We start from the raw sequence: 19,539 nt of genomic DNA on the forward strand, positions 1-19,539 counted from the left end.
CAAATAAAACTGCGAATCAAATAATTGTGAGAATTATCCATGACTCAGGAGAATAAATGAGGATCTGTGAAATATCTATGGAGACGAAGACGGGAGCATAAATACTCATCTCATGAAATCTGTTTGATTTCCATTATTATAAATTATCTAATTACTCTTATTTATATATGTGTCAGTTAATTCTATTACGTTGAATTTTAATTATGTTATATTATTATGTTAGATTATGTTAAATTATATTATATTGTGTCAAATTATATTTAATTTTATTGAATTATATTAAATTATGTTATTTTTTTATTTTTAAATATAATATTTATGAATATTTGCAGATATAATAAAAATTCGTGTCAAGAATAGAATAGAAGTGAGAAACATTTTTTTAAAAGAGTATTAAAAAATTAATAAATTTTATGATTTGTAATTATTAATTAATTATCAATAATACTTTTCATAACATAAAATTATTTATTTTTTGTACAGATTAAATACTAACTAAATTTTAATAAAAATACTGATTTTGTAAACTTTCTCTTTCTAAATGAAAATAGGGGGCAGGGAAGGCGTACCCGCATCTAGATGCATCCATCGTCATTTCTAAATCTTAATATGATTTTTTTTAATCACAAATCAAACCCAAGATCATTATTGGTAGTTAAAAGAATGATGGTAACGATAAATATATAATAACTCAATTGTTTTATGTAACCTAATATTCATCATTTTATGTATGTAATAGCATTTATAATTATATATTTATTACATCTAATATTATTCAATTATTTTAATAATAGTTAAAAAATATAAAATAGGATAGTCAATGATTAAAAAATATAAAATAATTTTAAGTTATTTTAGACTAATTTTTTATTATCTTTTAAACACTTTTAAAAGATTAATGTACTTACTATAATGTCAACTTTTTCATTTTATTAAAATTACTTTATTTTGCATATATACACACCAATTTTTTTTATATTTTGAATCAAACTAAACCCTTGATCAAGTCTGAAAAAAAGTAATAAAAAACAGTTGATAGAAAAAAAAAGTAAAAATAAAAAAGGTTCCTCCTCCCAAAATAAAATAAACCAATCCTTTCACTTAAAAAGCTTCATTGGCTTATATTCGTCAAATATTATTATTATTATTATTATTATTATTATTATTATTATTATTATTATTAAAAACCAAAAAAGGAAACATGAAATTAAAGAAAGAAAGAAAGAACAAAAGAAGTTGAGATGAGAACAACATCGTCAAAGATAGAATGTTGCCCCAAATAATTGATGATCTATTCTACATACTCAAGAGGGACTGTGAAAACAACAACAAGTATTCACAAATGACAATGGAGCTTTAAAGAATTCATATGGATGCCATATCTATAATCTATCCAAGCATATATATGCAGAATGTCACCATATATATATATCGTAGTCATTTCCCTATTATTGCTTACTATTTCGAAGTTTTTTTTTTTTGAAAAATCATTTTTAGATGAAATGATTTTTTTTTCTTTAGTATGTAATTGGACATTGACCTTACATATAAAATACCTTATCTTAATTCTTGGGGGTTACATCAGCTCTAAAAGGATATAATTTCTTTAATATATGGTTTTTTTTATCTCAATCATATTGAAATAAAGAATAATTATAATTAATATGTTTCTTTTAGGAGTAGTTTTATTTTTATTCTTTTATATTTAATTGTCAACTTCTATTTCTTCTTTTAATATGTTTCTTCTTTTAAGGGTAAAAATATTAAGGGTATTTGGTTTGTGTTTTTATTTTTTATTTTTATTTTCAGTGTTTTCAGTTTTTTTATTTTGTAAAGAAAAAAAAATAAAATCAATAAAATTTTATTTTTTCTTTCACAAAATTCAGAAAAAAAACACTAAAAATAAAAATTTAAACTAAATGCATCCTAATTTTTTAACAATTATTTTTGTCAAATATTAAATTTTTTTAAATAAAAATAATAATTTTCTATTGACTTATTGTTTACTTTAATGAACGGTACGAATTTTAATGGAATGAAGGTAAACGGTCGTGATATGCAGTGATGCCTCTTAATTAGCGTTAATTAAGAATGTGCTCCGGTAGTGTTAGGTTTAGTACTTGAGTTTAATTATATCAACTCCAATGCCACATATCATTTCAATTTGATTTCTCGGATTTCATAAAATATTATATTAATATTTATAAGATTATATATCATAATAATAATTTGAGATTAAATATAAAATTAATTACTCTACTATTTAGTCTCAATTAAATTTAAATATTTTATAATTTTTAATTATTCTATTAAGATAATTATATAAGTGATAAAATAATAACTGTTTTATTTTATCTATTAATTCTAATATAAATTTTAATTTTAAATCAGATAATTTTTTATAAGTATTTAAAAACACTCAATTAGAATTATTTTTAAAAAAATAATATTTTTTCAGCTAATATATGAATTAATTTTTATAAATTATTTTTTATTTTAAATTTTAAATTTAAATTCTAAATCATAACTCTAAATTTTAATATTTCATATATCCAAAAATAAATATATCATTAATGTCACGATACTATTTTTTTTTAATATAAATTGATAAAAAAGATATATGAATAATACAGTTATATGCTAATAAGAGGAGACACCGAAGCATATCAATGGTTATATAATAACTGGTTGTGTGAATATTAGACTTGAGTTAAAGGTTCAATTTTTATTCAAACCATTATATGCATGCATGTGTGAGGGTTTAAGTTCTTTAGGCATGCAGTTGAATTAGAATTGAAGTTATTATATGTTGAGGTCATATATATACCAATTATTACCATATACCTAATTAAAAGAAAGAATATATGTACTCACGTACCCTTAGACTAAATCAAATTAAAATGTTGACTTGCTAAGCCTTCAATTTATAACATTCCATTTAATTTGTTCAGTATGTCCTAAATCAAATTTTATACTGATAACATATATCCTTCAAGAAATATAACGGTCTTCAACTTATACTGAAAAAATTAAATAAAAAAGAGAGGGGAAAAAAAGTCAATTCAGAAAATCTGGAAACTTCAACTAACGAGACTGGATAAAATATACCATGTATCCTCCTTGGATTCATCGCTGGAAGCCATTGGTCCAGAAGGCAACTTTAATCATAAATTATAGGCCAATTGTGTTATGTTATATTTTGTATGGAATTGTATTATGTAATTATAATGGACTATTAACGTGACTATCAAACGTCTATTTTTTAATTTATGTTATTATTAATAAATATATGAAATAGTTTCAACGAGCTATAACTCAAATGACATAATTTCTTTATACTTATTTAAGGGATGACGGGTTTAAGTTTTCTTATCTTTGATAAAAAAAAAATAGTTCTCAATAATGTGAGATGAGTTAATTTGTTAAGTGGTTTATTAATTTTAAAAATATTTGAAAGACAATAAAAAATAATTTAAAGTAGTTAATTTTTTTTAATTTTGTATTCATTAATTATTGTTAAAATAAAATAAATAATTTTAAATGTAATAAATATAGAATTGTAAATGTTAGTGTATGTACCATGTGATGCATGAAAAATATTTATTTAATTTATGTTTTTATTTGTATTTTTTAACTTTATTTTTTATTAATTTGTTTAATTTATATAAAAATTATTAAGAGTTCTAACTCATCTTTTTAACTATTCTTTTAATTTATAAATAAAAAATTTTGTATTTTTTATTTTTTAATATTTTAAAAAATATATTTAAATTTTTATTTATTTAAATATTAGGAGGATAAATTAAATCTCTTAATCATTACTCATATTTTATTATTCTAAAATTATATTTTTGTATAAATATTTTTCAATAATTACTAAAGATATATAAATTTATATTACATATTACTTTAGCTAGCCCTATCAATGATGAAAATCAACATAATTATGATTCATATATTTGACGTAACAATGTCGTAGGTTTTATTTTTTATTGGATATTTGACCAATTAGTTCATCAAACAATGAGATATATAGATTTTATTTGTAAATTATATTAATTAAGGTTGATACATAATAAAAGAAAGACATAATTAGATTTATTAGAATAATTAATAATATGTAGAATTTTAGTTCTCGAATGTCAATTTTTATATAATTTAAAAGAATATATATTTTTAAGATATTTTGATAAGAAAGAGATATATATACTGGTGTATTAACGTCAAAATACTATCTATTATAAGATAATACAATAATAATTATAAATGTTAAATTACATAAGACAACTTTAATTTGTGTTATATATTATCTTTCTAATATTATCATAGTCATTGATGATGAGTTTATATTCATTCACAAATCTAAAATAAAATAATCCCCTTGCTTTTCCCCCTTAATTAAGCGAAAGACTCCACTCTTTTTAAAAAAAAGTTAATAGTAATAAACTATTAAGTATGATTTAATTTTTTTAAAAATTTATTTATTATTTAGTCTAGTATAAATAAAAATTAAGTTTAATTTAAATATTAATAATTTCTAATATCTAAAAGTAAGTAGTAATATTAAAAAAATTTAAAAATATTTTATTACTAATATTTTTTAATTAAATAAAATTTTTCAAATTTCATGAAGTAGATTTTTTTTTGTGACTGTTCTTTTTGATTCATTTAGTATATATTAATTCTCTCTGTTTCAATTATTATAACTAAGAGATTTTTTTTAATTACGAATATTGTGAAGAATAACTCAGAAATAAAATGAAAGATAAATTTTTTATATTAATTATCTTTTAATTACACTGAAAAGAAAATTGCTAAAAATTTTGACAAATTCTATTATTGATGAATTTTATGATACAAAAAAATGACCATTTCGTTAGTAAAATGTACACATATTTTTTTAACTTTAAAATATATTCTCTATTGATATATTTTTGTAATAAATCTTATATTATATAATTTTTTACATAATTTTTTAATATTATATATGTTATTGGCTCACATGATAATATTTTTAGATTCGTCTCTCGTTAATTGGGAAAAAAAATTCGAACGTCCAAAATCTCAAAATTACTACGCATTTAAAATTAATTTTAATTATTATTTCTTGAGTCTTTTTAAATATTATTTCATCTTGTAAGCAATAGTTCACTATGTTAGAAATAACAATATATTGACTTTCACCCAAAAAAAAAAAAGAAATAACAATATTGACAAACGTAACGTAATATAAATCAATATATATATGTGTTGTGAGGTCAAAGGATAATTGAGTTACGTTATGGATTTGTTCTTCTTAAAAATTCATGGGTCAAATTGGGAGGTAACCCAAGCCGGCTTGTATGTTCTCATTATTCCATTCTGTAATATTTGTTTTTTTGCATGTTCAAGGGCGCCTTATAAATTCCAACACAAACCATGCCAAAAAATATACACTCATCATTAAAAAAATACTCTCATCTTTGTTAAAAATTAATATACAGAAACATTATTATTAAGCTAAGATAAAGAGAAAAAAAAATGGTAGTTCGTTCTAATAATATTAGAGCATTACCATCATTATTACTAGTTCTTCCCATTATTGTTGTGTTATTAGTTTCCATAGCACCATGTTCAACTTCAGCTTCAAATTCAAATCCCTCAGCTCACAATACATTCATTCATTGCCTAGTAAACCGTTCAGATTCTTCTCACCCAATAACTTCAGCAATTTTCACACCAAGGAATGCCTCATTCACTTCGGTGCTGGATTCCTACGTTAGAAACCTTCGTTTCAACACGTCGACAACAAGAAAACCATACCTCATAATCACTGCTTTGCATGTATCTCACGTGCAAGCAGCCGTTGTGTGTGGTCAAAGGCACAACCTGCAAATGAAAATCCGAAGCGGCGGGCATGACTACGAAGGAGTGTCATATGTGGCTGAAGTGCCGTTCTTCATCCTAGACATGTTCAACCTGAGATCCATTGAGGTTGACATAGAGAGTGAAACAGCTTGGGTACAGGCAGGTGCACAGTTAGGTGAGGTGTACTATAATATTGCTAAGAAGAGTAAAGGTCATGGATTCCCAGCAGGGGTTTGTCCCACAGTTGGTGTTGGAGGGCACATAAGTGGTGGTGGCTATGGCAATATGATGAGAAAATATGGTCTTTCAGTCGACAACGTTGTTGATGCACAAATAGTTGATGTTCAAGGTATACTATATATTAAGTATTAACTATAGGAGTCACTCACATCAAGATGTTAAAAATTTTTTTTTTTAAAAATATTTTTTAATAATTAAAATTTAATACATATAATTGATTAAATTGTGTTATTTTTATTAAAATTAGATAGAATAAATCAGTTTTGTCGAAAAACTAATAAATTTAATTTTGAATCGGTCTAAAATAATAGTTTTTTATAAAAATGACTACAATATTCCTATTATAAAAATAAATAAAATACCTCTATTATATATATATATATATATAAATTTTAAAAATTCTAAATCTTAACCTTATGACGACAGACAAAAAAGACTAGAATTTAGAATTTTCAAAATTAATATATATAATAAGAGTATTTTGGTTATTTTCTATATAATATGGGTATTGTAGTCCTTTTTTTTTATAAAAAATAATATTAATTTAGACTAATTCAAAATTTGGTTCACTATTTTTTCGATCAAATTAATTTGTCTAATCTAATTTTGACAAAAATTAATACGATTTAGATTTTAATTGATTATATGTGTTAAATTTTAATTGTTAAAAAATATCTTTAAAAAAAGACGTTTTTGATATCTTTATGTGAGTAACTCTTTTAACTATATTATTTAATAGTTTAAAAAGACTCTTTTTTTCGGTTAATTTCCGTTAACTTTTTAAGATTTTTTTGTTATAAATTTTAAGTCTTAAATTTTAAATTATAGTCTTAATTTTAAGATAGGAATTTATGTATAGTTGTTTTCATATAAAATTGATATAGTTGAAAATCATTAGATGATAATTTAGTCAAATATATCAGATTATTTAATAATTTTTAACTATCAACCTTACATAAAGACATCTATCTGCATATAAATTTTTATTTATTTTTAAATTCTAACTCTAAGTTTTTTAAAAAATAAAAGTTAAAAAAAATTATAATAAAAAATTAGCTAATATTGTTCTTGATGCACAAATAGTTGATGTTTACGGTATATTATATTATTTAATTAAGAATTAAATTAGAAAGTCAAGATTTTTCGTTCAATATTAACTAATTTTTTAAATATTAAATTTTAAACCTTGCATTCAAAATTCTATAAAAAAATCAGAGTAAGAAATAATTTTATAATAAAAAATTAACTAACGTTAACTAATTAAAAGTTGATTTTTTATATTTATTCATTATTATTTAAAGCTGAAGCGTTAATAATTTAGTTTAATTTAAAATCTAGTGATCTAAGAACATTATTTTGCTAAAATTTTTCTTACTCTATATATGTATAAAAAAATTTTTACCTAATTAAATAAATCGATTTTGCTAGAAAAACTTTTTTAAATCAAGAATCCATCAACAAAATAGTAAATAAACAAAGGTTAAAAATTTGAGCTATTATGGTAGAAAAAATATATTAAATAATTGAAGGTGAATTATATGATAAAGATGTAAGTTTACAGATTTTTCCTTTAATGAAATGAAAGAGATTAATAAAAGTAGGACCCACATTTTGAATAATAATAAAATAATAAAAATAACTATAAAAAAAATTATACTCTCTCTATATGACTTCAATCTGTAAAGTAGAGTGTCCGTAATTAAAAAATGATTCAAATATTTTTTTTTTCAAGATCTAAATGTCTTAAATTTATGTAACAGTGATTGAACTTAATTAACAGGTAGACTACTTGATAGAGAATCAATGGGAGAAGATCTGTTTTGGGCCATTAGAGGTGGCGGTGGTGGTAGCTTTGGTGTTGTGATTGCCTACAAAATCAACCTTGTTAAAGTCCCAGAGAAAGTTACTGTGTTCAGTGTTTATAGAACCTTAGAAGAAAATGCCACAGACATAGTTTATAATTGGCAACATGTTGCACCTACCATTGACAATGACCTCTTCATTAGGCTTATCATGGATGTGGTGAATGCAACACAAAATGGAACTAAGACTCTTAGGGCTAACTTCATAGCCTTGTACCTTGGTGACTCCAAAACCCTAATTTCTCTCTTGCATGACAAGTTTCCTCAATTGGGTTTGAAGCAACAAGATTGCATTGAAACAACTTGGCTTCAATCGGTGCTCTTTTGGACTAACATCAACATTTCAACTCCTCTTGAGGTCTTGCTTGATAGGCAACCACAATCACCAGTCAACTTCTTGAAAAGGAAATCTGATTATGTGAAGAAACCAATTTCAAAAGAGGGTTTGGAAGGAATTTTCAACAAGATGATTGAGTTGGTAGATACTATACTGTATTTCAATCCTTATGGTGGAAGAATGGCTGAGATTCCATCAACAGAAACTCCTTTTCCTCATAGGGCTGGAAGATTATGGAAGGTTCAGTACCAAGCAAATTGGAAAACTCCAGGGAAAGATGTTGCTGATTACTACATTGACTTGACTAGGAAACTTCATAAGTACATGACTCCTTTTGTGTCCAACAACCCTAGAGAGGCTTTCTTCAATTACAAGGATCTTGATTTGGGAATTAACCATAATGGTAAGAACAGCTATGTGCAAGGTAGGGTTTATGGGGTTGACTATTTCAATCAAAACTTCAATAGGTTGGTTCAAATTAAGACCAAGGTTGATCCTTCCAACTTCTTTAGGAATGAACAAAGCATCCCTACCCTGCCAAATTAGGGTAATCATCATTCAAAATTATATTATTATAGGGAATAAAACTGGCTATTTCATGCTAGCTACATATTATGTTTAGATTTGAAAATTTAAGTCATTACCTTAAGGTCCATGGGAAGTTATACACAAGTTAAATAATACTGTAAAGAATTTATATCAATAAAATATAAACTATGGGTGTTTATAGGTTTTTTTTTTCAATAGTTCCATATATCAAAGCCGCTAACTATATTCATCAAAACTGAAAACCACCAAAAATTGAAATAACTTGAAAGAGGTTATTGGATATCTCATTTCTAAACCTATCCAATTCAATCGTCAAAACCTTATATGCATAATAATAACATGTTTAATTTCATTACATATATAACGTGTTTTATCAATATAAGTTACTCTTTTTATTAAAAAAAAATTAAAATCTATTTGAATACTCAAATTGATCAAATCCCAAACCACATCAGCAACAAATTATATATATGTTTTAATTCTGTGGTTTTCATTGGAATGATTGACATCAACAATTATAACAAGAGTGATCAAGTGATAGCGAGAGACATATTAAAATCAGTCATTAAAATTAGACATTAACATAAAATATATATTAAAAATAAGTTAAATTATATATATAATTTATGTATAAATATATTTAATTTAATTTATTTTTAATATTTATTTTATATTAATATCTGATTTTAATATACACCTATCATAGTTATTTAGATTATATATATATAGTAATAGTAAGTTTAAATTTAGCTCGTTGATGCAAACTTAAAGGTGTAACCTAGTTATTATTAACTACTATATTATATCTCTTAATTAAGTGGCGAGGTTTTTATGTCTTTACTCTTGTGAATAAAGAATATTTCGTGATATCATGCATGTATTTCCTTGAAAAAAAAAAAATTCTTTGATGCAATTTGTAAACAAAAAGAACGGGTCAATTCCACGGACACCTGCTAATGGCGGCTGATTCCCACTTTAAATGATACTGTATATTTAGCACTGTTGGCCAGTACCGTGGCAGTAAACTTTGCTATTTGCAACACATTAGATTTAATAATAATTAAAATTAAAATATAATGTCAATTTTAATTTTTAAGAGATTAATTATTATCAATTGTCAAATAATTATCCTACCTTTTTCTAATTCCCTTGCAATCAGATTCTAAAATCGCCACAACAAAAAATTATTTTTATTGACAAATTTTTAATAATAGTAAAATAATAGTCACTATATATATATATATATATATATATATATATATATATATATTATTTAATTTATATTTTTATAATAATTATATATTTGTCATTATTACTGTATATTATAATAGTAATTATATATTTTTTGTAATAATTAAAAAAATTATCAGTAATTATATAATTATTGCTAAACTTTTTTAGTAATAAAATAGGGACCATTTTAATAAAGATACTAAAAATGTGTTATGTTATTATTGAACATTTTTATTAAACAGATTAATAATTTATTTTTTAATAAACCAGAACAAAATCGGTTTATTATAGCAATAATAATAAATCTAATTGTTTGCATTATAATTATTAGACTCGATTTGATCCGATCAAATTACACAATCTAAAGCGAATATCTTTAAATTTTTTTATAAAAAGACAAATATATTCCTGATTTTTTGTTTTGTGGATATTTAAATCCCTAAAAATTTAAAAATACAATTAAATCTCTAAAAACATGGGTTTATTGTTATTATTATAAAAAATTGATTTTATTCTAATTTGTTAAGAAATTTAAAATAACTGATTCATTAATACGTCCAATAATGCGAAATGTAAGCGTGTTTATAAAAAGATATTTTAAGTGTCTTTATGGGAGCATTTCTCTAGTATAAGATGACTAAAATCTAATTCCTAATAAATATATTAGCAATTATTTTTATTGTTGTTAAAAATAAAATAAATAAATGCTAAAATAATTTTTTTTAGTAGTGAATAATTGAATAGCTATTCCAATATTCAACCTACCACAAATTAAATGGTTTTTTTCAGATAAATTATTGTTGGCCCAAAATTTCAGAAAGAAATTATCCCACGGATCTCACGTTATCTACCATTCTTAATAAAATTGACAGGGTCATCCGAATCACCCCTCCAATTATACACCAAACCTTTCGGCTGAATTATATTCGCACGAGTATGTATCAAATAAGGGGGAAACTCAGGTCCAATCGACTTCACCGTGAAGTTGATATCTGAAAGTTGTTAGATGATTTGACTAATTTAATTAAATTTTCATCTAACAACTCTCAAATATCACGTTCACGTGAAGTCGACTTCACCTGAGTTTTCACCATCAAATAAATGGGCAATATCCATAAAACGATACATGTCTATGATCAGAAGAAACATCTAACAAAAGAAGCTACTTATACGTAGCCTTAAAGTATAAAACTATAAATACCTAAATTTTAAATAAAAAATTAAAAGTTTATGTTTTAATATTTTCAAAAATAATGTATATTTTAAAATTTTACTCATTTAAATATTAAAAATAATTTAAAATAAATTAAGATTTTTAATTATTTTTCTTTTACTAAAGATAAGATACTCGAATCTGCGACCTCTTAATTGAGTATGGGAAGACTATGCCATTTAAACTATAACTCATTAGCAAGATTTTTAATCATTACTCTTATTTATTTATATTTTTTTATAAAATAGCAAAAGATGTCAGTTTTTCTTTTACTGTATGTTTGTTTTCTTATCAGCAACTTTTTTCAAAGGATCATCATGCATGACAACACATACATTTCTAGTAAATGCTCTCCATTGATAATAACTAATCTCTTATTTTCTACTTGTATACTGTTTATAAAAATTAGCAGATATATTGAAAGCCAAAGATATAAAGTTGTAGATATTTGTAAAACATATACCAATTATACAAAAAAAAATAAATAATTAAAGAATATATTACATATATTTATTAAAGAAAAAAGTAATAAAATTTGATTCTTTTAACATAATTAATACATAAAAAATATAAAAGATGTATAATAGTTAATTTAAAATTTTATACTTTTCGTTTGTCAAATATCCTTAAAGTGTGTTAACAAGACTAAGTATATTAAATTAAGTAAAATTTATAATAGTACGAGTATTTTTCATATTATGGAAAAGAAGAACACGAAGTCGTGACTCAGCAGTGGACTATGTGGGTTCAAATCATCAGTAAAAGTAAGCCATGGGTACTTGCAAATAGGGCTGCACATGGATCGGATAATATCCGCATATCCGCGGTAATTATCCGCATCCGATCCGAATTTTGCGGATATTATCCGATCCGCAGAGTCATCGGATCGGATTGGATCCGATCCGCACTATGGTCGGATCGGATTGCGGATTCGGCAGTGATATCCGCGGATCCGATCCGCAAATCCGCATATCCGCACATGACATATAAATAACATAGTTTAAGACAGTAAACCCTAATGTGATATGAATTTTAGTATGTTATTTTATGAATTTTATGATATTTTGTTTTTAATTTTTTATGTTGTACTTCAACTTAGAATAATTAAATTTAAATCTTGTGTTATTATTTTGTTTTTGTTATTCAAAAGAACTATTATTGATAATATTCTAGGAGTAAATAGGCTTAAACAGATAAAAAATAAATTTTCTGGATATTTTTTTGTAAAAAGGCCAAACAAAATCTTAAAATAAATTTTTTTAATTATGCGGATATACCCGATATCCGATCCGATCCGATCCGCAATTATGCGGATCGGATCGGATCGGATCCGGCCTAAAAAATTGCGGATATCGTATCCGATCCGATCCGATGAATGCAGTGCGGATCGAATAGAATTTTAGGACATATCCGATCCGATCCGTGTGCAGCCCTACTTGCAAAGACATGTTAACTTCGTATACATGTTTCTATAATTTTATATGTAATTATGCACATGTTCAAATTAAGACGCATTTTTCAAAAGCAGAGTTTTCAACCGCTAGCTTTGACTAATGTTTTCTGATATGTGTATGAAGACATGTATGTAAAGTTTTTTGTTTTGAGACATTGATGTAAAATTATTATTGTACTGATATGATGACATGTTTATGATCAATAGGCTCACTTATCTTTGGTTAGAAACAGAGAGCAAGAAATACACTAAGATATGCCAAAAATGAGAATAATTTACACTCATAACATAATTCATTATTACCTATCACTCTTAAACCCTTTTGTTCTTGTGTTACTTTCTCTACTATGCTCACCTTCATTATCAGCAGCAAATTCAGCTCACAACACTTTCCTTCATTGCCTTGTAAACCATTCTTCTGACCTTTCTCACCCCATAACTTCATCAATCTTCACACCAAACAATGCCTTATTCTCTTCAGTGTTGCAATCCTACATTAGAAACCTTCGTTTCAACACCACCACAACAAGAAAACCATTCCATATAATCACCGCATCACATGTATCTCATGTGCAATCAACCATTGTTTGTGCACAAAAGCACAATAAGCTGATGAAAATCCGCAGTGGGCGGCCATGATTATGAAGGGGTGTCTTATGTGGCAGAGGAGCCATTCTTCCTCCTAGACATGTTCAACCTCAGAGCCATTGAGATTGACATAGAAACTGAAACAGCTTGGGTCCAAGCTGGTGCAACACTTGGTGAGATCTACCATAGTATTGCTCAGAAGAGCAAAATTCATGCTTTCCCTGCAGGTACATGTCCCACTGTTGGTGCTGGAGGACACATAAGTGGTGGTGGCTATGGAAGCCTAATGAAAAAATATGGTCTTTCAATTGACCATGTTATTGATGCACAAATAGTCGATGCTCAAGGTAGAGTTCTAGATATAGATTATTGTTCTTGTTGTCTAGACATCTATCTATATATATAATATATAACAGAGATGTATGTTTTTTATTATTATATGAACACATCAATATGACATCAAGTAAGGATTTCAACTGCTTTATTTCATTTTTCAACTTTTATAGTTAAATTTCTCGAGTCCAATTTCATAGCTTAGTTCCTTTTGCTTTGGCCCCTTTCTTATATAAGCAATCAGCATGAGTCTTCTGTTATGAGTGTGTGATGTTCAAGAATTACCCTTCAATTGGCACTAAAATCTTTTTGAATTACTTTATTTTACTCCTATGGCAATCCCTTGGATATAGTTTGCACTACTTGATGATAATTCCTGCACAAAAGTGTCAAAGTTTATAACCACATAGACTTTCCCACAGCAATGCCTTAAGCTTGTGATATATCTAATTCTGTCAGAAACTAAACATTTGGTTCTTTTTATTAATGAGATTCATTTATTTATTTCTTTTAATGTATTCAAATTCAAGAGAGCCTCAGCCCACTCAATAACCTCCCTACACAATATAGCAAGTGAAAAGCATAACTTATATGATTTTCACTAAAAATCAAACTTATGAAAGATGAGCAAATGACCCATATGATAAATATTGGAAAAACACAAATAGTTCAACAAACGACCCTATTTAATGTCATAGATGGTTCAGTCTTAAGAAGAAAGTGACAACTTAAATCTGGTTTCACTTCAATCTTAAAAATGAGGACCAAAGGATTAAGTAGAAACTCCTTACACTCAGAAGGGCATATTAATAAAAATAATAGTGGCTAATGCAAAGGTAATAGTTACAACACACACATCAATTTTAACTGTTAAATAGTAAGTTCTTATTGCGAATATAAGAAACACTTAATATAAGATCAATTAATTTGTACTGTCCAATACAGTAGCAAATCTAACAGTAGCAAATCTAACACTTTCGGTTCAGGATGGGGAGGAATTTTCCATTTTTACCCTAGATAAGCACACACTTAGCAGTAAAAACTAAATAGAATAAACAATGTATCCAGAATAAAATGAAAAAAGATACTTCAACTGCTAATAACTTGAAACTAAAAAATATAATGATATAATCTAAACACCTAGCAGTAAATATAATAACAACACAATCAAAAGGGAACTCAGCTGAGACAATAATATACAGAATTATCTCAAATATCAAATGCAGGGGGAAATGCTCTAAATGTTAACTGTGTAGTATTTCATTTATCAAAACCCATCTTATAATGAAAGGGATTGGCAAGCATTCTTAATAGCTAAGCCTTATATGTCATATTTCTTACCAATACTTTTTGTATATAAGCAAGGAATGGATGGCTTACCTCTTTTCTAATCTAATAAAATTTCATTTTTCTATGAATAAATAAATTAACTTGTCCTATAAAGACAAAAATCTCTTATTAAAAGGCAGCAGTTTTGAACCATTCACTCATTTATTCATAATTAGAGATCAGTCTCACAAGAAGGATTAAAAATATGACCTTTCTCCATACAATGGTGCAACATCGCCGATAAAACGGCCATGTATCAACAGAATATCAGAGTCCTGCAAAATTACAGCTGTTGGTTTTTTCGTGGCATTCCCACCCTCTTCTTTCCCTTATCTCTGTCCAGTTTCCACACTTTGCCAAAAATTCCCCTTGTCGACTTTCTGTACAACAATCATCAAACACACATGCGGCATACATGGTGGTCCAAAAGGAAACAAATTATGACCAAAAACATCGTTAAATAGTACAAGCACAACAAGGGTCAGCGTAAACAACCATTTAATTTAGAAGCAGCAGCTCATAGCAACACCAAACACGGGATGAAATCTATAAAAGAAAACAGAGACAACATTCATTATTAGTAGAAAACAGGAGAACACTTTTTAACAAAAATTTACGATAAATAAATCATTTAAAGCATTGAGAGATTTAGAAAACAACAAGAAGTGAATTCAATCAATTCAAAGCTACAAACTATGTTAAATGCAATAAAGTAGAAGGCACATTACCCCGAATATTCTCTTCAAACTCATCTGACAACCATTTTGCAAGAGTTAGCACAGGACACTCACTTTCAGATTGGGAACACTAGAAACCATCACCATAATGAATTCAGCTATCAACTTATATAAACATTTGAAAAAAGAATGAAGATTTTCCCAATGCGTGCCCAAAGGACAATCATTAAGGTTTTAAAGTTATCAATGTATTGAGTTTCAAAGGATTCCACTAACAAAGATCTTAATGGGTTCCCTTAGGACACACAATAGCAAAACCTTAAAAAATTGTGATTATAATATGTTAAACCAATATAACAGTCAGAACATTAAAGCATATATATGCATAAACTGAAATAATTGATGCCAAAGAAATCAACAAATGAATATCATGGAATTCCATACTTATAGGATGAGCTCAGGCTTGGATGCTGAACAAATTAACAGAACAAAGCTAAGCAGATAATAAAGGAGGATTGCTGTTCTGAAACTTCAGCAAAACAGTACAATCAAAACAGATGATGATAACATTAAAAGAAGGTTCAAGTTGAATTCTCAGTAAATCAAACTACAATCTCAACGAAAAAAGATTTTTCAATGACAAATTATTGGTATTCAGGCAGCAGACTGTGAGACCACTTAACTGTTGAACATCAGTATTCAGATATTACAATAATAAGGATATCAACCAGTATTATGAAAATCAGGAAAATTGATACTCCAACCATTCCAAAATATCTAATACTTTGGAATTTTTGGTACATTTAATATTTAATGTATTGGATACAATTCATGTCTAAATGCATTGAGTAATCAATGAACCAAAATTCCAAAGTGATAGATATTTTGGAGCGGAGGGAATATCTGAATACAGAAAACCTAAATTTACAGGAATAATCTATCACACCAGTTCAATACCCTAAATCTTAGATAAAACAGAGTAATGTAGTCTTACCTTTTCGATGAAATGCAGAGACTTCCGAAACCTTTCCCTCAAAATGAGGGAAGCCATGCAATCCCATTACATTGATATTTTTTATAAAAGATGAAATAATATTAATAAAAGATAGATAAAAAAATCAATAAAGATAAAAGAATAAAAATAAAAATTCGAACACAAGTCACAGCTACAGAAAAAAAGGTTTTAATTAAGACAAAAAAGGGTTAACCCTTGAAGGTCTTCATTTTTACAAACTCAATTCCTACATCATCCAACAAATCCAGTCAATAAACTAATCTACAACAAAGTGAGTTCTTGTGGGTTTTCCATAGATTGTTTGAGAATAAGCTCAGCTCTCCTCTTCTTATCATCCCTCTCGTCTTCTCTACCAGCCAAGGCCGCTGTTCGTGAAGCATCCTTCTTTTGATTCCTCATATCCAAGGACTCGTGGATAAGCTTTTTTCCAGCCCTGAACTTGAAATAAACAGTAGGTCTCACAGCTGGAAGAACTGTTCTCCCTTGCATCCCGTCATCTTCGCACAAAACACCACTACTCCTCATCATCTCAATTGCAGGAGCAAATGCCTCCAACACAGAAACATGATTTGCAATCATATCAACATCATCAGAAAGCTTCCCCGGCAAGGGAACTGGAGAAACATCTTTGTTATCCACAGGAGCCTTAAGGTAAGGGTTCTTATCACCCCCTTCACCTTCTCCTTGTCTAAGTGAAGCACCACCACCACTCGGCACAACCACATTAGAAGTCGTATTGCGTGTTTCTACTGAACCACTACACAACAACAACCTCTTCTGCAAGCTCAATAACGACCTCTCAGCCTTTCTACGTTGCCTGGCCTGTTCAACCTTGTCTTCCCGGGGATCACTAGTCCTCTCATCCCACATAGGCGTGTGAATATAAGTGTGAGGGTCCGGCAATGCCGGCAACCAAGGCGGTATATGCTTAGAAGGTGGTGCCTCCCCCATTTGCAAGAAACTAGGGATAACTTTCCGCTGTCGAATCACTGGAAAATTCGGTATTGGCTGAGCAAAAGGAACCTCATCACCGCAATTCACAAACCTCATAAGATCCCTAACAGTTCCTGAACCTAAAAGGCATTGACTTTGACCAGAACCTATGAAACCCTTGACCTGTTCTAAATCCTCTAACCCTAGAATCAAATCAAAGACACTACATTGCGATCTACCAGCAAGGTTAGCATAAAATTCAGCAATTCTTCCCAAGTCAATAAGGTACCTAATTGTGACATCGGAAAGTGCTTCGATGGCGGAATTCTTGACGCCATTAAACCCTGCAGATTCGCAAATCTGTGCCACGGCTATTCGAGAAACCGCACGCCCAAACTCGTCAGATGAAGCTCTTCCTCCAACTCCTCCATGGTCGATAGTCCGTCGATTAGGGTTTCCATTCGTGGGATAAGTGAACCCCATGATCACGGATAATTTGGTTAAAAGAACATTCTCATAGTGAAACTGGAAATAATAATAATAAAATAAATAAATAAAAAGTTAGATGAGTGGTGAAACCATAGAGTTTGGGTTTCGGGTTTGTAATAAAGGGGTCTGGGACCGAGTGGAGAAGTGAGGAATTTCAGGGGAAGAAGATGGTTTGGAGCGCGTGCTGGCTTTCACTGCGATACAGAGAACAGATGAACTCAAAATCTTCGACTTCGCAACCCAGCTTCATTTATATTTCTGTTACATTTCTACTTTTAATAAATATACAATATATATTATATTTTTTAAATAATTTTCTTGTATAATTGTCAAAGAGAATTATTTATATTATATGACTTTAGTTTATTGATAAATAGATATATAGTCTGCCCCAGAATCCCACTCACCATACAGCACCTTTCCTTATTATGCATTGCATAATAAATTAAACAATTATTATTTATTATATCATTCGATAATGGTATATTCTTTTATTATATTCTCTACCACCCAGTTGGTTCTCCATCTCTGTTAACAATTTGATGTTGATTCTAAAATATAATGCTCAGAAAAATGGGCAAATTGTACATTTTGACTAAAGAAAATTCAAACATATTATTAGAGCTTCCCTTATTTGCAATATTTAGAGATTGGGTCCAAGATTTGAAAACATTTTATCCATATAATCTATCCACTTTTTTAAGATACTATCTAGTTGTCTCAAAGCCATGCTGTAGAGAATAAAATACAAAAAAGATTATCAAATATTTTATTCATGTCAAATAAAATATTACATCATAAATGTTGTTAGGTTAAGAAATGAATAAATTCCTTGTCATATCCAATAAAAAGGGAGGTGCATCATACATGCATCATATCAAACTAAAAATGAAAGTTCCTTTTTTTTTTAATTTAACATAATATTCTTTCACCAATTCTTAAAAAAAAATCTTCAATATTGTCGAGTAAAGAATTTAAGCTATAAAAATCTTTCAATATTATTATAAATATATTTGATTATTTGTCTATTACATAATTAGTTATTTTAATATAATAAATTTAATTATTTTAATAATTATTATTTAATTTAAAAATACAAATTAGTATATATAATACATAATTATTTTTTTCATAATAATTAATTTTTAGTGTATATAAACATTTTTGAGAGTCAGTATATTTACCAACACTCATGCACTTTAAAAAAAAGTATCAATACGGAAGTATACATAATTAGTTACCAATAATGATAGATACTAGATATATAATTTTTATATTAAAAGTATTGCATGCTCCATTATTTCAGCTAAAAGAATCTATATTTTGTCAACTCTATTTACAGCAATCATAAGAGTCTTTACAAATTGGGAATTCTATTTTTTTTTTTAAAAAAAACGTTGAGATTCAGTGAATGTGATTTACATTTACTTTGATATTTTTT

The 19,539-nt window shown here is 27.3% G+C and overlaps 2 protein-coding genes and 1 long non-coding RNA gene across 3 annotated transcripts; 1 reads left to right on the plus strand and 2 right to left on the minus strand.

Annotated features, from left to right (window-relative positions):
- The first annotated feature begins 5,439 nt into the window (after positions 1–5,439).
- Positions 5,440–9,003, plus strand: LOC130973263 (berberine bridge enzyme-like 8). Its single transcript, XM_057897713.1, has 2 exons — positions 5,440–6,196; positions 7,868–9,003. Exons 1-2 carry the CDS (start codon positions 5,521–5,523, stop codon positions 8,830–8,832), a joined length of 1,641 nt encoding a protein of 546 aa, XP_057753696.1. The 5' UTR covers positions 5,440–5,520; the 3' UTR covers positions 8,833–9,003.
- A 3,924-nt stretch (positions 9,004–12,927) lies between these two features.
- LOC130976110 (uncharacterized) lies at positions 12,928–16,089 on the minus strand. Its single transcript, XR_009084591.1, has 3 exons — positions 15,713–16,089; positions 15,480–15,530; positions 12,928–15,364 (listed from the first exon to the last, which is right to left on the minus strand). It is a non-coding gene; the product is annotated as an uncharacterized LOC130976110 (long non-coding RNA).
- Positions 16,090–16,790: 701 nt separating this feature from the next.
- LOC130976109 (transcription initiation factor TFIID subunit 8-like) lies at positions 16,791–18,363 on the minus strand. Its single transcript, XM_057900879.1, has one exon. It carries the CDS (start codon positions 18,090–18,092, stop codon positions 16,938–16,940), a length of 1,155 nt encoding a protein of 384 aa, XP_057756862.1. The 5' UTR covers positions 18,093–18,363; the 3' UTR covers positions 16,791–16,937.
- Positions 18,364–19,539: the final 1,176 nt, after the last annotated feature.

Source organism: Arachis stenosperma, chromosome 4 (assembly GCF_014773155.1).
Source record: "Arachis stenosperma cultivar V10309 chromosome 4, arast.V10309.gnm1.PFL2, whole genome shotgun sequence".
NCBI lineage: Eukaryota > Viridiplantae > Streptophyta > Magnoliopsida > Fabales > Fabaceae > Arachis > Arachis stenosperma.